At 40.6% G+C, this 26071-nt stretch overlaps 1 protein-coding gene across 1 annotated transcript in view; it reads left to right on the forward strand.

Annotated features, from left to right (window-relative positions):
- The window catches only part of NYAP2 (neuronal tyrosine-phosphorylated phosphoinositide-3-kinase adaptor 2), a 311899-nt gene that overhangs the window by 226374 nt on the left and 59454 nt on the right, over nt 1-26071 (forward strand). The window contains exons 5-6 of the mRNA XM_060193685.1: nt 7188-7397; nt 25655-25758. Coding sequence (XP_060049668.1) covers nt 7188-7397; nt 25655-25758 — 314 coding nt within the window. The remainder of the gene's footprint in view (nt 1-7187; nt 7398-25654; nt 25759-26071) is intronic.

Consider the following 26071-nt stretch of genomic DNA (forward strand, 5'->3'; position numbering starts at 1 on the left):
TTTGCATTATGCCAGTCCTTGCGCTTTGCACTACCTGCGCTTAGCCCGTTGTGCTACAGCCGGACTCCCGGGATTTATTTTTCTAACTGGCTGTGGGAGCCTGAGCTGATTAGAGGGCTCTAACTTCAGCCAGATTCTTCACTTCAACAATAGTGAGTTTTTGTGGGCAGTTCAATATTCTGTTGCCCTCGAGTTCACAGATTAAATGCCCAGAGCTATTTCTCTGCCACCTGCAGTGTGCTCTATTGGGTAACTCCTTACTTGGCACCAGCTGTCACTAAGTACAACTTCTTCAGTCCTGATAATCTCACTCTCACCACCTCTCTCTGTCTGCTGACCGCTTATGTCTGCACTCACCTACTGCTGCTTAGTGAGTTTCTAGAGAAATCTTAATTGTGTTTTATTGAGTCACTATGTGATTTGTTGTTGTTGTTGTTGTCGTCGCTTTTTCTAGTTTATCAGGGCACCGATGTGAAACAATTCATACTGCATAGCCATGCCTATGGCAAGGCCCAGAAGCTGAATTTCTGGGGATTCAGGCTTTCAAGAATGGTGTGCCATTACCCATGTCTCTGCTATCACTCACAGAGATATATCTTAGTTGAAATGGCTATTTTCCAGTTACCTCTTTTCAAAGCAATTATTTAGGTCCCCATATTATTTCAATAAGAAAATGTATTTTGGAGTGTAGAGGCACAAAGGGAAATCTCCCTTCCCTTTAGGTTTTTCCCAGACTGGAAAAACAAACAAATTAATGACAGAGTGATTAGGAGAAGAAAAAGACCAAATTTGATTACCTGCATCTGGAGAATTTAAATTCCTATCAGTTCTAAAGTAAATGAGCCTGTCTGAAGGTATTTTTTCTGGGTTAACAAGGAGACGGACTCAAATGATGAGAAGATAATTCCAGATGACAAAGCCTTGCCTCCAGATGCATGTACTGCCTTAAGATAGAGTGTCCCCCATAGATAGGTTATTTCTGGAAATAACCATGAATCCACACCGTCTGTATTTATTAAGGTAATGGTAACAGCTTCTCCTGAGGCCCACAAGTCCTTGAATGACTTTAGTGTCACATCCTAAGATGCACTTATTAGGGGAAAAAAAACACAAAAAACATTCTAGTCCTAGTCTCAACTCTGACAACATCTTTTCAAACAATACTCTTAGCTCACCTGCATGTTATCTGTGGGGCTCAGGAAAAAATTAGTGAAGTCATAGGCCCCTTGCAATAAACATAAAATAAACTTCCTAGCTTCTTTCAACATGAAGACCCCGGATCTCATCTGCTATCCTCTTACCTTTAGGTTCCTGGTTATTAAACAATGCTTTCTTTACATCTTAATGCTTTTTATCCTCCAAGTTGCAGATGCTACCATGACACCAACCTGACTTCCCTGGCCAAATGACCTCAGCAATGTATCCTGGAACCTCACTTCCACAGAGCCCTGCCCCACTAGGGAAAGATAGTGTGTGGATCCACCTGTCAACACACATGACAAGCAGAGAAATATTACAGAAGCCAGACCTCTAACTTTCTACACCAGTAAAGATCTTTGGTTCATACTCCCAGAGGGATAAAGAATAGGAAAACTTCTAGTGGAGAGGAGGTATTATAGAATTCTGGTGGTAGTAATTAAATTGTATGGAATCATACCACTCTTACCCCACAATCTTGTCAATCATTATTAAATCATTAATAAAAAGAAAAGAAAAGGCCCATTCTGGACATATTAGGAAAAACCTATCTAAACATATCTGGTGAAGTCAATTCTAGATTAGAAAACTCTTCTTAGGGAGTCGGGCTGTAGCGCAGCGGGTTAAGCGCAAGTGGCGCAAAGCACAAGGACCGGCATAAGGATCCCGGTTCGAGCCCCGGCTCCCCACCTGCAGGGGAGTCACTTCACAGGCGGTGAAGCAGATCTGCAGGTGTCTGTCTTTCTCTCCTCCTCTCTGTCTTCCCCTCCTCTCTCCATTTCTCTCTGTCCTATCCAACAACGACGACAACAACAATAATAATAACTACAACAGTAAAACAACAAGGGCAACAAAAGGGAATAAATAAAAAAATAATAAATAATAAAAAATAAAATAAAATAAAAAAGAAAACTCTTCTTGAATCTATATGGGAAGCAATATTGAATTCAATATAAAACGCTTAATAGTAGCACCTGTGATTTTCTTGCCTGCTTTTAGCCTATGTTGTTTTCTACTTAGGAGGCAGCTTAGGAGGTCCAGAGGTGTGATGTCTTGCTCCAAAGCATGGGACTATAGAGAAGGATGGAGGGGTGAGATGGAGGGCTATTGGGGTCTTGGTGTATGATGGGGAAATGGACCTAAATTGGTAGAGTGAATACCTTGCAGACACCAAGCTACCCATCACAGGGGAGAAGGGAGGTTGTACCTATGTATCAACAATTGTGCTGTAAACCATTACTCCCCAGTAAAGTGTTTTAAAAAGGGTCCAGAGGCATGACTGAGCAACAATTTCTTCAGTTCCTTTGTGTAGGCTCCTCAGAACATGACTGCCAACATTTACTCAATACTAGCTTCTGAAATTTGAAAATGAAACAAAAAGTGAAAATCATCATTTGTTTCCAAACTTGTATTAAGTGAAAGTTTGAGACTGCAACAATGCTTCCCTGATTTTCATATAAGGATGCTTTGAATGAGAACAAAAAGACAGGTGCTGGTGGTTCAAGGGGCAACATGGTGTATAGTTTTGCATATTTAAAATGCTGTCCAAATAGAAGAACAGCACTAGATTCATGTTAAACTGGAGCATCTTGCAAGTTTTGAGTTGTACGAGTTTCAATTCTAAGTGATAAGGAGAGAAAACTCAGGATCACAGTGGAAGAATGTAGAGATAGATAATACTGCACACACTTGCAGTGGTTTGTTTACATTCTAGTAACAGTGGGTGGTGATGGAGTGAAACAGATGGGTCATTAAGCTATGAGGCTGTGACATTTGGAAGCCAAAGGATTCCATTTTATTATGAAACTGTGAATAAATAGCTTGGGAGTAGTCTGTGATTGTCTTTCCTCATCTCGTTTGATTCTTTCTGACTGAGGGCACTTGAATAGCTAGGGTTGATTAAGCAGTCTTGCTGTAACTATTGTGCTAGAATGTAGTACTTTTAAAGTATTTTGACTTCTTCTATTTGATGTCTGTTTGAGTGGGACTTTGGTTTATAGACAGAGAACCCTTGAAAGACAAGAGAGAATTTTCTGAAGTTGTCATTAAAAGACTATCCTCTTGGTTGAAGTTCTGTTTCATAGATGGATATTTTAGGACACGTGTTTATATAACTGTGTAGCATCTTGGAACTGGAAGAGACTGTAGCGATGTGGAAATAAACAAACGAGAACAGGCACAGGCTGTTTATTCAGAACTTGCAATATATAGTGAGGCAGTCAGACACCATCACTTTTTTGGCTGAGGTTCAAAGGCAGAAAGAAGAGTGAGAAAGATTAACAGAGGGAGAAAAGGAAGATTTCATGTGTGCCCTCAGTACAGACTGCTGGGTGGGGGAGCTGGACATGAGTTAAATAAAAGGTAGGGTGCCCTAGCTGATTGGTTTGGAGTTTGGAGTTTGCATTGGTCTGTGTTTCCTGGGGTGATTAAGCAAACCTGGGCTCTCTTGTGCAGGTGACTGTTTGATTTCCTGGCTTGGTTGTTACACTTTATTTGGTCTGACTTCCTGCATCTCTGAATAAGAATTAGGTGGTTAGGGTTCTGAACTGGTTACTATAGATAAAGAATTAAAGTTCTATTTTCATATGTGGTCTGACAATTTTCATTTGTAGATTGAGTCTCTCAGTAATTACCTAGTTCAAATACAGAAATATTAAATAAGTTCAAAAAGGAAAAATGACCACAGTATATTCATTTTTATTTATTTTTTAACCATTCTTTTTAAATATTTTGATTATCTTGATTTCTTGGATAAAGACAGTTAGAAATCAAGAGGGTTAGAAGAGATAGGGAGGGAGGGAGACAGAAAGACACCTGCAGCACTGCTTCACCACTTACAAAGCTTTCCCCCTGCAGGTGGGGACGGGAGAGGGGCTTGAACCTGGGTCCTTGCCCTTTGTAACATGCACTCAACCAGGTGTCCTACCAGTTGGCCCCACTACAATATATTTAAATTAGGGGTTTTTTTTGTACATGGGTTGTACTTCATTTTTAACTTATTTTTTGTTTTTTAAAGCTGTTCAAATTCGATCAGTTTACCAATATGAAACTAAGTGTTTAGACTGAAGTAATCTATACTCAGAACTAGGGTCTATGTATGCATGAAGAAGTTTGAGGCATTCAAAATATTTTTCTCTCTCATATTGATTAAATAGTAATTTATAAGACTATAAGTTAATAGGAGTGTATATTTTTATAATGTTTATTTATAAACAAAGAAACACTAACAAAAACTATAGGATAAGAGGGGTACAGCTCCACACAGTTCCCACGACTAGAACTCCATATCTCATGCCCTTCCCTGGTAGCTTCCCTATTCTGTATCCCTTTGGGAGCATGGACCCAGGATCATTATGGGGTGCAGAAGGTGGAAGGCCTGGCTTTTGTAATTGCTTCCCCGCTGAACATGGGAGTTAACAGATTGATCCATACTCCCAGCCTTCTTCTCTTCCCCAGTGGGGTGGGGCTTTGGGAAAGCAGGGCTCCAGAACACATTAGTGGGGTCGTCTGCCCAGGGAAATCTGGTTGGCGTCACCGGTAGCATCTGGAAGCTGGTGGCTGAAACAAATTGTTGATTAATCATCAACCTAAAGGCTAGAATAGTGCAGATGAAGATTTGGGGGTTTCCGTTTTGTAGATAGATAGTAGGCCTATTTTAGTTGTATTCCAAAGGGCCCATGACTATACTAGTGGTTTTTTGTTTGCTTGTTTTTTGAGCCTGACATCTGATATGCAGGTGGACCCAAGTTATTGGTCTGGGGAGATGATGTCATGGCTGGCAGAAGGACCAGAAAACTGGATCAGGGAAGAGAATAGCTTCCAAATATGGGAAAGGTGTATAAGTATTGTTGACTGTAAACCCTATCGATTTGATGTGATCTGGGGCCCATATTCAGCTTAGGAGCCTATGTGACCTCTACATCCCTGTAGATCTGAGCTCACATTCTGTGGTCATGAGTAGGAACATTCCAAGCTGCCCCAATATCAGCACAAGTACTGGTGTAGGATCCCAATTGGAGCCCTTAGCTCCCTACCTGCAAGAGCGTCACTTCATAAGCAGTGAAGCAGGTCTGCAGGTGTCTGTCTTTCTCTCCCCCTCTCTGTCTCTCCCTCCTTTCTCCATTTCTCTCTGTCCTATGCAACAACAACGATGTCAATAACAACAATAATAACTACAACAATAAAACAACAAGGGCAACAAAAGGGAATAAAGAAAGAAAGAAAGGAGTTTAGATATAATCTGTAGGCAATAGGATGCTTGAAGAGATTTGTATTTTTGTCTTAAAACACATTTACATGCCCTACAGAATGACTATACATTATTCCCTAAAATAACAGTTATCAACAAAGCAAGCAAACATGCTGAATTATCAAAAAAAATAAATAAAAACCAGCTAAAAACCAGCTGCATTATCTGTATTTTAAAACAGTCAGCTACATGAATTACAGAATGGCTATCACATCTATGTCCTGAAATAACACCGTTGTTAAGAAAGTGAGAAGCAATGTCAGACACACACCTGTTTCACATGCGCTTTTTTAAAACATTTCTTTTATTACAGATGGGCTACCACACCCACTCCACACAAAATGCTATTCTGAACATAGCAAGTTAGTGTCAGTCGTAAATACTTCATCGTTTCAAACACTTTTCTAGATGCAGTGTAGAATGTTTGTCCTATTGGATGAATCTGGAAAAAATGAGTCGTGCTTGTGTATTCAGTAGATCACATGATACGGAGCTCTGACTTTGGAGACTCACAGAGACAAGGTGCATTGATACTAAGGAGATGATGAGAGTCTGGATTCATGTCAGTTAAGATGGACATAGTTCGATGTAAAACAGAAGACAGAGCAACATACTCAGAAATAAGAGCTGCAGTCTGCTTGCTGACTGATGGACTAGGGGGACAGTAGATAAGGGGGCGGAGGTGGGGGACAGTAGATAAGGGGGCGGAGGTGGGGGACAGTAGATAAGGGGGCGGAGGTGGGGACAGTAGATAAGGGGGCGGAGGTGGGGGACAGTAGATAAGGGGGCGGAGGTGGTATCTCTCCAGTTCTCTCTAGTTTAGGTGGTTGGATGAATAGGAGGAACCGTTAGTAGCAAATGATGTCCATTTGAGATTTGAAGGGTTATATTTGCCTTACCCATAGGGCAGCCAGATGGAGTCCACCAAAAAGTAGTTGAATAAATGCATGTAAATATCAGGGGAGAGTGATCCAGCCTCCTGGTAAACTATTTAGATCACTTACAGTCAGTTGACTGCCTGTGAAATCCTAGAGGTTAAAATGAGAGAAGTGGTATATATTGAATGGGAAGGCAGTAGCTAAACTGGTACTTATGGTAAGGGTAGAATACCACCTGCATTAAAGGAACACATGGAGAAAGAGAAAGTAATAGTGCCACAGAATTGGTGTTAGACACACACACACACAAAAAAAAAAACACAAGCAGACCTTCCGTTTCAGATCATCAGCCAAGAGAATTGATGATTTAAGTAAGAGAGTAAACACAAAATTGTCAAGTGGCTTTAATATGTCCTCTGTATTTTCCAACTAAGAGGCATTTTGTAGTATTATCAAAACAGTTTTAGCAGAGTGGTTGGGTTTAATTCTTGTCTCAGTAGGTAGCAGACTGAATGAAAGAAAAGTAAGCAGAGAGAGTGTGTTTGAAGTGCTCTTTAAGGAGCTTCCTGGAAAGTGAATACAAAGAAGAATTTTTAAAGATCTTAAGATTCAATGAGGTTCTCTTTGTTGAATAAGGGGCTTTTTCTCAGTAACATTAACCCCCACTCTGCAGGGGGGAAAAATAGCCCTGCCTGACACAATGCTTGTTATCTTTAAAAGTTCTCATTAGCACAAATTTAGCATTCCAAGAAGTTCCAAGATTATATTCAAAGTATGGTAGTACACGGTTCTTTAATCTATTAAAGAAATCCGGGAATGATTTGACTTTTATTTCATAGAATACAATTCTGATTAATACACAGAATCGACTGAGGAACTAAAAGTCCGCAGCCACAGCACTGAACCATTACCAAAGTTGGACGGCAAAGAAAGAGGACATCACCCAGCTTCTTCCTCCAGAGAGCCTGTCAAAGCTCAGGAATGGGATGGGACACCTGGACCACCCGTGGTCACAAGTCGACTGGGAAGGTGCTCTGTGAGTCCGACCTTGTTAGCAGGAAGCCACAGCTCAGGTAAGAAAGAGACCGGCCTCCTAATTTGGCAATGATTTGTGTCTCTAAGAATCTGCTTTTCTGTAGTTATCCCCTAGAGAACCAGAACCAGAACCAGAAGCAGAGATAAATACGGAACAGCTCGTAGGGACAAAATAAATAGCCCTTGATATAGAGGGAAGCAGTGCTATGTCTGTCACTCCGGGGAACACTGCTCATGGTGCTCCCAACAACTAGGCCATGTGACATCCCTGAGAACAACTCAAAACTCCATACAAACTAAAGCAAAAATCTCTGGGGGTGCTAGGGATGGGAGAGGCACTTAGGTCCCAGTGCATGATGGACCTATGTTGTTGGGGGTGAGAATGTTTTGCTGACACCCTCTCTTTCCTCTCTGTTGATGTCTTCCTCTTTTCTCTCTCCATTTTTTCCCTCTCTTCCTAAGATATGAAGAACCAAAAAAACTGCCCAAGGAGGTTACATGGTGGCATTTCAAATATCAAATGTCCTGGTTTATTCTCCTGAACTGCAGAAATAAATAAATAGGTGAATGTTAATTAATTGAAATAAATGTAATATGGGAGGGGAGGTAGTAATGCCCTGTGGATATTATGAGGCACTTGTCATCCAAAGAGAGGAAATGGACATTTGATATGTGCTCAGTTTCCATGTTCAAGTCTAAAGGGCTAGCATAATTGTAATCTAATGCACTTTTACTTCTTACAAGTTGACATTACAATCTGCTGTACAATGCAAGTTTTCGTTGTTAAGAGATAAATATTATTAAGCCTCAGATTTTAAAAGCAGCTCAGGGTTTCTTTGAACTGATTCAGCTGCAGGGGTGTCACAGAGAGCTATCAGTGGAAGTAAACAACAAATAATCAAGCTCCCGCCTGGGGTTTGCAGGTTTCTGCTCCTTAAGAGTGTTAGGGCCCTGACAAAAGGCCAGTCCTTTAATGTTCTTGTTGAGTCTGGTACTCATCTTGGAAAGCAATTTGCATGCATTTAGCCTGCTGTCCATCTGACCATTCATTGTACATAAGTTAAAATTGGAAGAAGATGAATACATCCTGTATCTGGGAAGGGGTGTTTCTAAACCTTACTCAGATAGAAGCAGAGCTATAACTTTCCCAAACTTAACAGAAAGCCCTGGTGATGATAGCAATATCATATATCATATGGATAACCAATACAAGAGTGTGAATTCCAATATAGGAGAGGGAACATCCTTTGAATTTATTAGAAATTAAAACAGATTCTTTAGGGGTGAGAGTGCTCACTTACTATGCATGAGGACCTGGGTTTGGCACCTGGGAATGTCTGCAGAAGGGAGGATTATGAGCAGTGGTATCTCTCCTCCCCTTTATATCTCTTCCTCTCTATCTCTATGTCTCTCACTTTCTATCTGGAAGGTAGAAAATAATGGCTTATGGCACTTGTGGGATTGTGTAGGCACTGATTCCCAGCAATAACTTCAGTGGTGGAAAAAAAAGATGATATCTAGATAGGTTTATAGTAAAATAAAAATAGCTACAGGTATATGAGAAGAACATACAAATGCATTTCATGCAAAAGAAAAAGGAAAAAGTGTAACATGTAGGAAAAATTTTTTAAAAAGCTATTCCCAGGGAAGACTGATCTCATTGTTCTGTTGAGATTTTTTAAAATTTATATTTATTTATTTATTTATTCCCTTTTGTTGTCCTTGTTGTTTTATTGTTGTAGTTATTATTTATGTCATTGTTGTTGTATAAGACAGAGAGAAATGGAGAGAGGAGGGGAAGACAGAGAGGGGGAGAAAGACAGATACCTGCAGACCTGCTTCATTGCCTGTGAAGCGACTCCCCTGCAGGTGGGGAGCTGGGGGCTCGAGCCAGGATCCTTAACACCAGTCCTTGCGCTTTGCACCACCTGCGCTTAACCCGCTGTGCTACTGCCCGACTCCCCCTGTTGAGATTTTTTTAATGCATTTAGGCTTGTTATTTTTCAGATATTTATTTTTAACATGTTATTTATGTTAATGAGACATAAGAAAGGAACAAAGAAAGAAAGAGATGAAGGCACTGCTTGTTTCTGGCTGATGGTGGTGTGGGGAGTAGAACCTGGGACATTAGAGGAAGCAGAGTCTTTTGCATAACCATTATGCTATCTCCCCCATCTGTTCTTTTTAAAGACATATGTTTGGGCCAGTCCTACCTAAGGGAGGGAGGGGGCTACCAAGAACAATGTATGCTTCCATTATGAATACAGGCATAAAAGCAGAAGTATTGTCTGATGTCTCTTATGTAGCAGTCACTTCTAGAATATGACAGCACAGCAAGTAAGAAGACTTTAGCTCCTATGTGAAACAGGAATCGGCTGGTTTCTCCTAGAATGCTATAATTTGGGCAAATGATAATAATCGGAGAAGGTAGCTATGTTTGAACTAGATTATTTTAATAGTGATTTAATAATGATTGACAAGACTGTAAGATAACAGAGGTATAGTGCCACACAGTTACCATCATCATCATAATGTCCCATCCCCATCATTGGAAGCTTCCTTATTCTTTAGCCTTCTGGGAGTATGGACAGCAATTCTTTTGGGGGTACAGAAGGTGGAAGTTCTGGCTTCTGTAGTTGCTTCTCCACTGGATATGGCAATTGGCCAGTCAATCTATACCCTCAGTGAGTTTCTTTCTTTCCCTACTGGGGTAAGGCTCTGGAGAGAGTAGGTTTTGGGACACACTGGTGAGGCTGTCTGCTCATGGAAGTCCTTATGGCATCATAGAAGCATCTGCAACTTGGTGGCTGAAAGGTGGTAAGATATAAAGCAGAACAAATTGCTTAATAAGCAGGATCCCAAAGGTATAAATACAGCACATGAAATTAGCAGCTTTCATGTGGGAAGAAGGTAGGAAGTCTATTTTGGGTATATGAACTACATTTTGAAATATCAACAATTCACATATCATAGAAGAGAAGAAATACATCTACCTTCTGAATGATTATCTAAAATGCTATGGGATGCTATGTTTGGTATGGCCAGCAGAGGAATATTTAGATGGAGAGAAGACACTGAAAAGCAAGTTGGGACTAGAGAACAAGGATTTTGAAGTCTTTGTATAGTAAATGGAAATACTTTCAGTTGCAAGATTCCAGTTAACAAGGTTTAAGGAATAATGGCTTCTGGGATTGCTTAAAACATCCAAATCTGGATATAGGATTTTAGAGATTTTCAGCTGTCCAGTCATGTTATTAAGGAGCCAGAAACTTTCTGATCATTTAACTCTATTTCCCTTGAGAAATTGTTTACATGCATACATCCTGGTATTTCTAGGATTCATGTCCCAGTTGACTCTCCTGTTCATCTAATTGCTCAGAAGCAGGGAGCATGTCTTCTGAACTAACCACCAAGTGAAACAGAATGGAATTTCTCTGGGTTTATAAAGAAGTTGGCCTTCTCCTAATTCAGTGGGCTTCTACCTTATACCTGGGAATGAAACCAATAGTCTATTCACCAGGATAAGGAGGGATGATATTGCAAAAACAATAAAAGTTATCTACCTGCAGGTAGCGCAAAGCGCAGGACCCGCATAAGGATCCAGGTTTGAGCCCCTGGCTCTCTACCTGCAGGGGAGTCGCTTCACAGGTGGTGAAGCAGGTCTGCAGGTGTCTGTCTTTCTCCCCCCACTTCTGTCTTCTCCATCTCTCTCCATTTCTCTCTGTCCTATCCAACAATGATGACATCAATAACAACAATAATGACTACAACAATAAAAAAGGGCAACAAAAGGGAATAAATAAATATAAAATAAAATAAATTTTAAAAAAGTCATCTACCCATCACACATTGGCAACATTATGTGGTAGGTATTTTGTAGCTGTAAAGATATTTTCCCAGAGGTGTACTGTGATTCTGTTTTTATTGTGAAAGAGCTGATGATGACTCCAAGACTTCAAGCAACAGGGACCATAAGCCAGAGTTGAGCAGTCTCTGGTAAAAGTCAAACAAAACATGATAAGAAATGCTTGTATCCACATTTTTTAAAAAAATGGAAATAAGATCATCTGGGGCCTTAGTCAGGAAACCCTTGGTTCCCCACACAAATATGATGGGCCTAGACCTCTAGTGGATTTCTCCCTCCACCATCAATAGTCACATTCATTCGGAATGTCATTCTAAGGCTTCTTGAAGGCCTACCCAGGACCTTGCCTTCACCATAAGGCAACAATAATAGGGCCAGTCCCACTCTCCAAAAGGAGACTGGGTTATCCAGCCTTGCCACTTGAGAAAGACGGGTCCTGAAATAAGTGCAGCCTGCAGTGTTCCCAGCTGTGGCCATGGACTATGAGCTCAGACCAATAGGAACTCAGAGGTTACATAGCCTCTTGTGATATATATATATAGGCCCTGGGTCAGGTGGATGGGGTAAACAGTTAATTTTATTCATAGATTTTTTTTTCAAGAATGGGACCTACTCTTTGCCCTAGTCCAGCATTCTAGCCCTTTCCTCTACTCTGACACCATCTTCTCAGGCAATATATTTGTCCAACTCCATCTTGGACTCACTACTTTAAAACCAAAGAGAATGAGTCCGTGTTTATTCTTTCTCCTTCTACTCTTCAAACTTCCTCTTCTTACCACTGGGTCACTGAAATACTCTTACCAGAAACACTAAAAATGCAACCAGTAAACCAGTAACAGTCCTGCCTAGCCCACAAAGGTACTTGGTTACATCCTCAACCTTAACAAAAAAGATTTCACCACATGCAGCTACAAAGTCTCTTCTCTCTTTTTCTCTGTTTTCCTCTCTCTCTTCCCCCCTCCCCCCATATACACTTACTAGTCACAGTATTACCAAAAGTTGTTTAGTCACTTGAATTGACTGTTCTTAACTCTTAACAGCTCTTTTGAGGAATGAATGGAGGAGTTGTTGAAGTAAAGCAAATGAACATGTCAGGAGATCTCAATTCTAATCTCAGTTCTAATCAACGTTGTCACTGGTCGCTGTGGTGTTTTATTAAAGTCACAGTTGTTTAGAAAATCATGCAGACCCTAGAGGGTAATTCTTCAAGATTGTAGATATTTAAAACACAAGCCTCATGACAATTATGGGGAACAGTGGAAGTTATTCAAGTAAGTACACAGCTAACAAATTCAGATCTCAAGCACTGAATCAGTCAGCAAGTAATCTCTCTGTAGCATGTGACCAACTCTGGATGGCCTCTGGGCGACAAACAAGTGCCATAGGTTATTATTTTAAAGGTGTTATTTATTTATTAATGAGAAAGGTAGGAGGAGGGGTCAGGATGTGGCACACCTGGCTGAACACACATGTTACAATCCACAGGGGCCCAGGTTTGAGCCCTCAGTCCCCACCTTCCTTCGGGGAGGAAGCTTTGCAAGTGGTGAGGCAGTGCTGCATGTGTCTTTCTGTCCACTCCCTCTCTATCTCCCCCCTTCTCTCTCCATTTCTGGCTGTCTTCATCAAATAAATAAAGATAATAATTATTATTTTTTTTAAGGCTAGGAGGAGAGAATGAACCAGACATTACTCTGGTACATATGCTGCCAAGGACTCTGGACCTCATGTTTGAGAGTCCAATACTTTATTCACTACACAACTTCCCAGACTACAAAATTAAAATGAGGTTTTTTTTTTTTTTCAGCTGGGGAGTGGGGGCTCAAAATTGAGTCCTTACACAAGATAATATGTGAACTTAACCAGGTGTGCCACTACTCAACCCCACCATAGGTTACTTAAAACAAACGTTGTTTCTGTCTTGCAAAATTCCTATCGTGATCTCCTTGTAACACAGAGCCATTGAATATAAATTAATATAGCAATGTAATGTATCATTTTCATTATTTTTAAATTGTTTTAATATTTATTTACATTCCCTCTTATTGCCTTTGTTTTTTTTTTTATTGTTGTTGTGGTTATTATTGTTGTTGTTATTGATGTCATTGTTAACTAGGACAGAGAGAAAATGGAGAGGGGGGAGAGAAAGATAGATACCTACAGACCTGCTTCAAGCCTGTGAAGCAACTCCCCTGCAGGTCTGTAGGTATCTATCTTAAAAAAAATGAATATACCTTTGAAGAAGTTAGGGTGTCCAAAGCATAGGTCTTTTACATACACATGCATGACCTTCACACCCATAAGAGAAAACATTCTTCCTGTTTCTTGGACTTGAAGCCCTTGTAGTCTAAGTTATTTATGTGCACTGCTGTTGGAAACATAGACAGGAAGGTATGTCTCTCTATCCGAAAAATTTCAATTGCATATTATTGACATCAAAACTGAATGATGGGGGCAGGGGTAGATAGTGTAATGGTTATGCAAATAGACTCTCATGCCTGAGGCTCTGGAAGTCCCAGGTTCAATCCCCTGCACCACCATAGACCAGATCTGAGCAGTACTCTGGTAAAAAAAAATAAGACTGAATGATAGGAATGCAGGCAACCAGAAAGCAAAAGGGTGTCTCAAGGGTCAGAAGTTAAACTAGGTCAGATGATTGTCACTCTGATAAGTGTCCTTGGCCAACCTCTCTCCCATCCTGCATTTTGTTGCTAGTATGTGGACCACCTCACTTTTGAAATGGATCTCAGTTTCCAGAGAACATCAGATTGAATGTTTTGCTTCCTCTGTGTAGGTGAGACCAGGCAGTTGCTGATTTGCATTGAGTAATAAGCACTGGGGCGGAAGCAGGGGTTTGGCCCTGAGGCAAAGAGGAATCAGGGAAGGTAGTTGTAGCTGGTTCCAGCAGACAGCTGTTCTTCTGGTCTTTATTTTCTAGAAGCTGTTGTTGCTCATAAGGCTATGCTAAGGATAGGATTGGAGATTAGAGACCAGATGGGCTTTGATAACCTAGCAGAGAGTTTTCTTAATTCTAGCAAAGGAATGGAGGGCCCCAGCATTGACTGGATAGTGAAAATCAGGAACCTAATCCTCTATAACATCCTGGCAAAGAACTTGAATTCTGTTATTTCATGTTTTTAATTTATTTTTATTTATTTATTCCCTTTTGTTGCCCTTGTTTTATTGCTGTAGTTATTATTGTTGTTGTGATTGATGTCATTGTTGTTGGATAGGGCAGAGAGAAATGGAGAGAGGAGAGGAAGGCAGAGAGGGGGAGAGAAAGATAGACACCTGCAGACCTGCTTCCCTGCTTGTGAAGCAACTCCCTGCAGGTGGGGAGCCGGGGGCTTGAACCAGGATCCTTATGCCAGTCCTTGCACTTTGTGCCACCTGCACTTAACCTGCTGCTCTACTACCTGACTCCCCAGAACTTGACTTCTGACTAGGAGGGAGGAAGACTGAGGAAGAGTTCACAAGGGATTTCCAGTGAGACTGAGTATTGTACTTTTATGGCTCTATTCTAAAAACAAAAAGAGAAAAAAAAAAAGAAGAAACAAAGAAAAAAGAAAATCGGTGTTTCAAAAGGGTCTTTTGCTTTGGGAAAAAAAAAAAAAGAAAAACAAACTCCCCTGTGACAAGGACATCTAGATTAAACTGATCTGCACAGCTGTTTTTGGCCTTTCTATGGCCCATTGAGAAGCACTTAACAATTTAACACTGGGGCAACTAGCATTTCTCAGTCAACACTTTATATACAAAAAATAATCCTATGTCTATAAGTTCAGAGAAATGAACAACACATGCAACTGATTTATTCTGAGGCAAGATAGATAAGTGCTTCATTTTTTCCCCCTGAAAACCATACTTATAGAATAAATTTTATACCAGTAAAATGCAAGCCCAAATTATAACATAGAGATAAGTACTGAGGTTTGGGCATTCAACAGACATGAGTTTTTATTAGTGATGGTTTTGAGTGTCTTTACTTATAGCCTCAAGCTTCATTCATAAAAGATAACTGATAACTGTGCCAAAGTCATTGACACTATTGATAATTAAAGGTGAAAATTAAATGAGATGACATATTAACACACTTAGCACAGTTTCTGTAGCACAATGAATATTAAAGAACTAGAACTCATTAGTATAATTCTGAGAATTATGCAGAAATCTTTGTTGAATATTGTAAGAATCGAAAGGCATATATATGACCTGCCTCTCTGGTCCTCTCAATTTTTTTTTTTTGGTGTGTGTGTGTGTATGTTTTTAAATTTTTTTATCTTTATTTTATTTATTGGATAGAGACAGCCAGAAATTGAGAGGAGGAGAGGAGATAGACAGGGAGAGAGACACCTGCAGACCTGCTTCACCACTCGCAAAGTTTTCCCCCTGCAGGTGGAGACCCCGGGCTTGAACCCAGGTCTTTGTGCACTGTAGTATGTGCGCTCAGCCAGGTGTGCCACCACCTGGCCCATATATGTTTTTTTTTTTAATTTGTATGTTTTATGAGCCATGTTGTGCTGGGACTCAAACCCAGGGTCTCATGTATGGAAGGAATGCACTCTATTTGAATTATCTCCTTTCCTCACTACTGCTCTTCCAAAGCTTCATTTTGAATAGTCACAGTTTTGTGTTTGTTCACAGGGAGTGTGAGGTCCTTGGTACATTCATTCTGATCATGCAACAGGAACAGCAACCCAGTCTGGTGGCGTTCAGTTATCATCTGTCATCTGGGCTTCTCTGCAGGATATTAACTAACTTCCTGCCTGGCTCCTTACTGGTCCCAGACAGCAGTGGGCAGCAGCATCTCTAACCCTCTGGGCTGTCATTGTGTGTAGTGGACTTGGGCACTGGAAGATAACTCGTCACAGCTGCTCTGCTCAGTTCTAATGGGCTGCTTTACTTGCTTATTTCCCAGGGGAAACAGTGGCCACCTCCTGCCGCTTCGATCTACTCACTGTTTCCACACTTTACCATTTAACTCTCCCTCTCTGAATTGCAGTAGTCAACACAGCACAGCATTCTCATTTGGAGAGTCTTGGGAGAGTCATATAAGGCTGAGCCCCTAACGCCCCACTTTCATTTCTCTGTGGAAGATGGGACTCCTGCCTGCTCCATTTTGTGGTTGGTAAAGAAGTTGTTTCATTTGTGGTTCTCTTGATACCTATAAATGGGCTCTAAGAAATGACCAGGAAAATAAGAGCACTTGAAGTGAGTTGACACTTTAAATAGCCATTGGTGTGTCTTTATAGGGTTTGCATATAATAAAATAGGGTGTAAAATGTGAAAGGCTAATTACGATAAGGTAATTTATTGACATTCCAAGGCAAAGAGACCACAGAAGCAGAGCCTGTAAATGAAGAGATCAAAATGAATCCCGTTGTCCTTAGCTGAACTTTTGTTTCTATGCTAGGAAAGTGGTTATACAGTGGGCTGCTGGAGACCAGGTATAAAAGAATCTCTGATACAGGTGTGTGTGTGTGTGTGTGTGTGTGTGTGTGTGTGTGTGTGTGTATGTGTGTGTGTGTTTGTACACAATGAATATTTCTCCCAGTAGTAGGCTCGGACTTTAATGGAATCACCTAGAATGCTTGCTTTATCTAGCCATTGAAAAGACAGTGAGGGGGGAAAAAACAGACTAGAAAAAGACCCTTTGATTACAAAGTTCTTGATGTGTAGTTGTCCAGCCTGTAATGGTGAGTTAAAATTGTTAGAGGTAGGTTTCCAAGGCATCACTTGATTCTGGAGATAAACCTTGAAGTGATAGAGTCATGTGACTTCATGGGGGAGAGAGGACTCTGCTGGGTAGGATTCAGTATCAGTACAGAGATATTATAGGATGATCCCAGGTGAGGGAGAACAGCAGACAATTAGCCAGGAGATCCCCAGGTGAGACACAGCCAGTCATGAGGGCCCACAGAGGCCACCTGACAGCACCTCAGAAATAGAAGACCTCTCTTCTGTCAACTTAAATGTCACTGAAGTATGGGGAGAAAAATGAATGAGGACAGGTTTATATCATAGAGATAGTTTAAAGTAACAAACCATAATACTTGTCTGTGTAGGCTTACGGTATCCAGTAATATAAATAAATGTCTCTTGAGTTATCCTTGAGACTGTGATCTCTTTCTAGGTAAGAGGAAATGCAAATGCAGAAGCCAAAGTCCTGTTAGCAATCTATTGTTCTAGGAGGATGTTTGGATCTTTTCTATTGAGTTGTCAGAAATGTCACAGCATATTGTTTGCAGAGAAAAAAATGTGTCATGACTTTCCCAACAACCCAGTAGTTTTTATCATGATTAAGGAGGGTAGGACTAACTTGGAGGAGGGCATTGGTTTAATTGGTCTTCCTAGGTCAAAACAAGGAAGTTCCTTTCCATTGCTAATATTGGAAGGGGAATCTAGAATCTGTCCCTTTTGTTTAACTGGTGTGATAATGAATTGTAGTACATTTGTTTATATATTTGTACTGTTTCTCAGTTTTGTGTAGTGGCTATCTGCTACACACTCTTACCACCACGCACCCCCTCATCAAGGATTCTAAGCCCCTTCTCCCCAAGACAACTCATTCCATTTCATTCCCAGAGTCCCTTCTTTGGTGCAGTCATCCATTTCTAGTCTAGGTTTCATCCTGTGTTCCTGTTTTCTAGCTTTGTCTCCCAAGTTCAACCTACCTGTGGAGTTAACCAGTATTCATTCCTCTGTTCTTGACACATCCCACCTAACACTTTTCCTTCTGCTTTCAGGAAAGCTGAGACAACAATTAAGATGTGAGAATGTCTGTTGTGATGTTTAGGCCTTTGTTCATCACCATTGGACACATCACTGTCTCCCTTCTCTTTCGCTATGTTGTTTGTTCCTGTTCTTGCTGCTGTTTGAGTTTCCATTTCTATTCTACCACTGGGTACCACCTTTGGAGTTAAAGTTCCTTTACTTATTTTCCTGAAGGAGTCCTTTTAGTAGTTCTTGCAAGACAGGGTTAGTAGTAGTGCATTCCTGCAGTTTATTACGATTGGGAAACTTTTGGTAGTATACATGTGGCTGGTAATTCTTATCATTTAATACAATAAAAACAGCATTCCATTCTCTCATTGTTTCTTGGGTTTGTGTTGAGAGATCTGGTGAGAGCCTGATGGTTCTGCCTCTGTATGTCAGCTTCCTTTTCCTTGCAGTCTGCAAAATTCCTTCATTTCCATTATTTTTAGCAAGTCAGGCTCCTGACCCAGCGTATAGCTTTCTCTCCATGATTCAGACAAGTCCAGTCTTTTATTCATCAATACTCTTTTATTCTGTACAAAGTTACTAAGCATTGGTCATGTATCAGAGAGAGCATTGTGTGTGGTGGAAGTTGCTGTTAATTGCAAACTTTGAAAATATTAATTACAGAGGCTGAAAGAGAAATCATTGCCTAATGTATGGTCTCTGCCAGTGATCAGGCTGTTCAAGCCTTGGTAACACATGGGAACACCATAGACAGCATGGAGGTTGGGGAAGCCCCTGAAACTGGGGTATCTCTCTTACTGATTGATTGATTGATTGATTGATTGATTGATTGAAAACAAGGAGAATGAAAAGTTGAGCCAGGAACCATAGTATTATGCATGTGTATGGCTCTGTTGTTGGCTTTAAAATAATGGAATTCCGGTCTTTGACTAAAGCCATCAAGGAAAATGATAGCACACACACTGCCTTGGTGTGTTCCAGGGCATTATGATGACACGGGGAACTCAGGCTCCAGGGTGAATAAGGAGGAATAACCAGTAGTGAGAAGGTGAATAGGTAGGTGTCTGAGATGCAATGATACTGTGAGCAGGTGTGAGTGACAGCCTGACCCAGAGGGAGTTTGAAGTTGAATTCTAAGCTCAAGAATAATTTTTGCAAAGTCACCTAATGAATATTAGCTTCCCAAATAAAGAGCAACTGAGTGATGAAGATACACATGCCCATGTGAGTCAAATAACTTGCCTCACCATTCCAGAAAAAATTTCTTGCAATGCTTTCTTTTCCTCTCATTAGCCTGAGACATTTCTCTAACCCTATAATTGAGAGATGTTTTTCACTGATTGTTGTGTCACATCTCAACACTAATTTTCAAGTGCCTGAAGAAGGATGTCACAATTTTGTGGTACCCTCCCAAACACACACACATACACACACACACAACAACAACAACAACAACTTTTCAGGAAACGTGTGTGAATACTTATGAGGTAGTAAGACTGGGGTTTGTCTTTACCTGTGATAAGGTTTGTCTCATAGAGCAAGAGGGTTGATTGAGTAAAACAGGACACTGGTGGACAGAGAGGGAGAGAGAAAAAGAGAGAAGGAGAGATACCTGTAGCACTGATCCACAGCATATGAAGCTTCCTCATGTAGGTGGGCATCATGGCCTTGAAAGTGGGTCTTCATGCAGGATCACATGTGCCCTTCACTAGCTGCACTACCACCAGACCCTCTCATCTATTGCTAAACAAATGGTTTATAGTTACGGAAGTAGTGTGGACTCAGTTAATCGGGCAATAGTGGCCAATGTAAAACAAATGCATATATGCCCATCTGTATAGAACCACTTATGGTTTCTAAGCTTGAATATTATAATCAGACTTGCAAACTCACCTAGCTCATTACCATATGCTGTATTCATATAATATATATACATATGTATGTATATATTATAGCTATAAACACACAATTTATAGCGTCTTTAACTTGGATAATAAACCAGGAGGAGGAAGCTCACCCAGAAGAATCTAAGCTCTGCTGTGTGTAAGGCCTTGGGTTGGAGATCCAGGATTGCATGATAGCTAGCATTAGGTGGGGTGGGGTGTGGTGGGGTGCGGTGGGGTGCGGGAGTTATTCTGTGGGTCTAGGAAAGATGAGTTTTCTTTTCTATATTTCTCCATCCCTTTTCTCTCTCTAAAAATAGAAAGTTGATCTGTAGAGGCTGGTCAGTAGCATTATGCATATGTGAGGTATCTCGTTCCCTAGGACCACAAAACCAAAACAAAGAACTTGTCTTCTGCTAAATACACACATAGATTATGACATTGTAGATCATAAAGAAAACTTGGTAATCACTGGGGAAAACACAACATTATAGTGATCCCATTCTTGTTAGAGAAATCCCTAGTTTCTCTGTGCTTCTGCTTTGATTCTCTTGGAGGAAAAATAACCAGATAAAAACAATTTAGATAACACAGGAAGTTCTGTCATCATACTTACTTCTTCTCAGTATCTGGATCTTGTTTGAGAATCAGAAGGAGAGCAGGCTGGCACTGCCAGCTCAGTGCCCTCCACTGGTGCCCTCTCAGCCAGAAGCTAACACTTTCCTCCCATTTGTTTGCTGTTAGCTTTCTTTGGAATGCCCTATGGGTATGTTACACTAACAAAATTCACAAATAATGCCCTTTTTGTCCTGTGAAAGTCATAGAAATATAAAAATTGAAGCTTCTGTTTGCTTTGCACTGAGCATATAGAGATGCTAGTTCCAGAAGCCTGTTTAAGTCATTATGTTTGTACTGCCATCTACTGACCAAGGATGACATTGCAGTTCTCCCATCCATGTTTTGAATATTCAACTCAAATCTTGTCTGATCAGTGTAGTTTTGCCTTTTGCTAGAAAATATGAAATAGTTAAGGAACCATGGGAGAAATTTATTAATGACAACTAGATAAGTAATACTTCTCTTTTTCTCCCAGCTTCATTGTTTAAAATATGGTTTAAAATAACTCTCAATATTTCACGAGTTTTTATCAGGAGACCTGCCATCATTACTTAGGAAGAAATCATTACTTAGGGAGAAATAGTGATGAAAGAGTCATACAGGTCCTTGTCCATATAGATAGAACGTGCATTTTAGGAAGGAAGGGAACAGAATGAAGGGGAAGGAACCAGTGCATCAAGCAGAATGGAATGGCATGGTTAGAACAAGAGAGCAAGGGAAGATAAGGCATATTCGGGGAGGCTGTATGACAGGGTCAAGTTTACATATGAGGTTGGTTGTGTCAACAAGTTGTGGGTAACATTGTGAGGGAGTAAAGTGGGCTTTGCTATAAGCAGAGACATTGAAAGATTATATTTAAATTTAAAAAATATAAAGAAATAGTTCACAGGCCTAAAGACCTTTATTTTTTTTATCCTTTTGTCTCTTAGACTTTTTAAAAAAAAATTTATTTGTAAAATGGAAATACTGACAAGACCATGGGATAAAAGGGATACAATTCCACACTATTCCCATCCCCAGAACTCTGTATCCTCTCCCCTTCCTTGAAAGCTTTCGTATTCTTTATCTCTCTGGGAGTATGGATCCAGGGTCATTATGGGGTGTAGAAAGTGGAAGGTCTGGCTTCTGTAATTGCTTCCCCGCTGCACATGGGAGTTAGCAGGTTGATCCATACTCCCAGCCTGTCTCTCTTTCCCTAGTGGGGCAGGGTTCTGGGCAGTGTAGGTTCATCTACCCAGAGAAGTCAGGTTGGCATCATAGTAACATCTGGAACCTGGTGGCTGAAAAAGAGTTATGATATGAAGCAGAACAACTTGTTGACTAGTCATGAACCTAAAGGCAAGAATATTGCACAGAAAGAGTTGGTTGTTTCCATTTTGGAAAAAACTAGTAGGTCTGTTTTAGGTCTATTCTAAGGGGCTCATGACTTCACTAGTTTTTGCCTGAGTCTGACAGCTAACAAACAGATAGACCCAAAGTATTGTCTGGGGAGATGGTGTCATAGTTGGTGAAAGGACTAGAAAGGAGGATCAGGAAAGAGCTCCCAAATAGGGGAAAAGTATATAAATAATGTTAACTGTAAACCCCATGGATCTGAACTGGGGCCTCTTATCCTATGTGTTTTGGTCAGGGCTTCCTTTTTATAAATAAAAATTAAAAATAATAATAAACAAAAAAGTCTATGAGAGACATATTAGACTTTTTTGTCGATATAATTAAGATCAACAAGTCCTTTGGATAAGAAGGGTACAATTCCACACAGTTCCCACCACCAGAGCTCTGTGTCCCAACCTCTTCATTGGAAGCTTCCCTATTCTTTATCCCTCTGGAACCATGGACCCAGGAACATCATGGGGAGCAGAAAATGGAAGGTCTGGCTTCTCTAATTGCTTCTCCACTAGACATGGGCATTGGCAGGTTGATTCATACTTCCAGTCTTTTTCTGTCTTTTTATAGTGGGGCAGGGCTCTGGGGAGGCAGGGTTCCAGGACACATTGGTGAGGTCGTCTGTGCAGGGAAGTCAAGTTGGCATCATGGCTAGCATCTGCAAATTGGTGGCTGAGAAGCATTAAGATATAAAGCAGGAAAAAATGTTTAATAATCAGTAACCTAGAGATAAGAATGTAGCAGATGAGATTTGGGATCTCCTTTGTTAAAAAAAAAAAAAAAAAAAAAAACTAGGAAGTCTATTTTAGGTATATTCCAAGGGGCCCATGACTTACTAATTTTTACCTGAGCCTGACATCTAACAATCCAGAAGCCATCTGGGTATTGTAATTTCTGAAGTGTCACTGCATAGTGGGAAGTATGATTTCTATTCTCTGCACAGAAAGAAGTAGAGGGAGTAGACAATCCCAGCCTTTAGAAGTTTTAAAAATAATGCATTGGGTACCTTAGAGTATGTTGACATTTGTGCATTTCATTCTCCTGTATGCAATGGGTTCTTTGATTGTTTGGTGTTGGTCATTGGCTCGTTAACTGGGTCCAGCATGTTGTCATCTCACTCTTCTCTGATTTCCACCAAATTCCACTTGTCCTAAGAAAAATCATGAATTACTTCAATATTAATAAATTATCATTATAAATTTAAAAATCACCATTGGTTTTTGCTGGGAAATTGTGCAGATGCAGTCACAGCCACCATGTTGTCCCCTCAGGTTGTTGCCAGTTCCCAGAAGAATTGGATGGTATTCTCAGAGTGCCCTTCCCAACCAATCCTGTCCCGGCTCGTCACTCCTGGCTTTTGCCCTATAAATCCCTCCTACTTTCGCCTCTCTCTCTCTTGCATGCTTTTCACCTCGGTGATCAGAAGGGTGCTGCGCGTAGCGGGAGGCGGCCATTTTTGCTAGCTCCACGTGGCCCGAGCTGCTGCGCTCTCACCCAACTCTGAGGTGCCCTCGCGAATAAAGAATTGTGTTCCCTCTCTGCTCCAGATCTCCTCTCTCTCTCCTCTGCCTCACAGCCCGACAGGTTTTCTTTCTCCTTGATTTCAAAATAACAATTGCCAGATTTGCTGTACCTTATTTTTTCATTTATATGACCAGACACACATGATTCTATGACAGCTAGATTGACTATCTCCCATTATTCCCAGTTCATATAGAGACAGCAGGTGAGGGAGAGACACCACAGCACTGCTCCACCCTTGCCAAAGCTTCTGCTAGTGTCTGATAGTGCTCCCATAAGGTGTCAGTGCTGCAACCCAGGACGTCACATACAATTTGGACTTTTAAGCACCATCGTCAGACTTTTTAGGTCTATGAATGCCTAGAGGATCTAAAATATATATGATATTAATAAATGTACTCAATTTCCAAAATAAACAATCACATGAATATTAGTGGGTATTTAAGTAATTTAGAGGAAAATGTGTCATCCAGTTAATTTAACTGTAACTTTCAATATTAAATTTTTTTTATTTGAAAACAATTTCTAGATTAAAATTTCCAATCCTGTAAGTATTCCTGAGTTTGCCTGACTAATATCTAGAGTCATAGTCAAACATGAATTGATTGGATTATTTACTCATAGCCCAATTTCAATGGAAAATTGTAAAACTTTATTCAAATTGTAAATATAAAAAATGCATTTGATGTGGACATGAAGTCATCTTATATGTTTGCTGTGAGATATGATGGTGGAAGTCAAAATGTGGGAAATCTGTTTTTAGCAGATATGTGGCATAACTATCCCATTTGGGGGCCACTAGTTTATCTCAGATAACTTCTGTGTCATTTGGGGTGGGGGGAGGATTTCATCCCAAACATGAGGGTTTGAAGTAAGCATACTTGTGAGTATTTAATAAAAGCAGTAAGGTCTCTCTGTGCCTAATTGCAGGCTCAAGTCATGGATTAGAACTCAGGGTAGCATGACTAAATTGAGAAATCATAATCTGTTTCTTCTGGTAAAGACTAACACTGTATTTAAAAAGAGATGGAGGTGTGTTCTATCTCTTCAGAGATTGACTGGTTTTATTTCTTCGATGCTAGATAAAACAGTGTTTTCGTTGATAAAATGCACACCACTTTTATTGTTCTGAAGACACAGAAGTTCAGAGCAGTCATTTGGATATGCTTTGTGGGAGTGAAGAGAACCCCAGAAGTCGCTCTCATAGTGGGTACATTGAGGGTCACTCTGCAGCAATACTGAGGGTCACCATTCTGTAGCAAAATCCAGCTCCCTTTAAAAGGAAGATGACAAATATTTGAGGAAGAATTATTTTAAATCACAACAAAGCTATGATGTTTGTACTTAAAAAGAATGAAAGGCAAGACATAAATTTAATACAAAAAATAATAATAAGGCAGGAGCTGAGTGGTGGTACACACAGTTGAGCATACACGTTAGGATGTGCAAAGACCCAGGTTCAAGCCCCCAATCACTACCTGCCGGGAGAAAGCTTCACAAGCAGTGATACAGTGTTCCAGGTGTCTCTCTTCCCACTCTATCTCCCCATTTCTCTGTTGATTTCTCTTTGTTTCTATCCAATAAACAAATAAAATTTAAAAATAAAATAAAGGAGTTGGGTGGTAGCGCAACGGGTTAAGCGCACCTGGCGCAAAGTGCAAGGACCAGTGAAAAGATCCCGGTTCGAGCCCCCGGCTCCCCACCTGCAGGGGAGTCATTTCACAGGCGGTGAAGCAGGTCTGCAGGTGTCTGTCTTTCTCTCCCCCTCTCTGTTTTCCCTTCCTCTGTCCTATCTAACAATGGCGACATCAACAACAAAAATAATAACTACAACAACAATGAAATGCAAGGCTAACAAAAGGGAAAATAAATAAATAATAAAAATAAAATTAAAAAATTGAAGGGGCCAGGCAGTGGTTCACATTACAATACACAAGGACCCAGGTTCAAGCCCCTGGTCACCACCTGCAAGGGGAAAGCTTCATGAGTGGTGAAACAAGGCTGCAGGTGTCTCTCTGTCTCTTTCTCTCTTTATCTCTTCTCCTCCCCCCTCTCGATTTCATTCTGTCTCTGCCCAATAATAAATAAATAAAAATTAAGAAGTTTATGTTAATTTACTCATTTTGCTTTGTCCTTTATTCTCAGTAGCTAGTCTGCAAATAAAGGCCCCTTTGGAGTCCATTTTTATGGTATGGCTTGACTAGAACATACAGCAAAGTGAAAACATAAGAAGGGCATCTGGAGACAGCTCATCTGACATGTTGCCCATCTAACTCTTTGTTTTTTTCCTCCTTGTTCATAGAGCCTAAAGTCAGCTGCAAGTTAGGACGATCTGCGTCTACTTCAGGCGTGCCTCCTCCGTCTGTCACTCCTCTCAGGCAAGCCAGTGACATGCCACAGAGCCAGGTACCCTCATCGTTAGCCAATCGTGATTGACTTCCTGTGCTGCAACATGCCAAACGCTTCCCACCTGTCTGTCCTGTGTTGCCGTAGACAACTTTTGCATTTGCTTTTAGTTTTCTGTGTGTGGATGGGTCCCAGGGAATGAGCTGTGGCTGTCTGTGGTTTCCATCCAGAGAGGAAGAGCTTTCTTCCCTGTGGTTGGTGCAACTTTCTTTGATGTTTGTTAACAAATCGTTTCTGTCTCTGATTTCCATTACATTCTGTAATCTAAATGTAGTAAACTTGTACTCTCTGTATTGGCTTAGTGCTTATTTTC

Source organism: Erinaceus europaeus, chromosome 7 (genome assembly GCF_950295315.1).
Source record: "Erinaceus europaeus chromosome 7, mEriEur2.1, whole genome shotgun sequence".
Lineage (NCBI taxonomy): Eukaryota > Metazoa > Chordata > Mammalia > Eulipotyphla > Erinaceidae > Erinaceus > Erinaceus europaeus.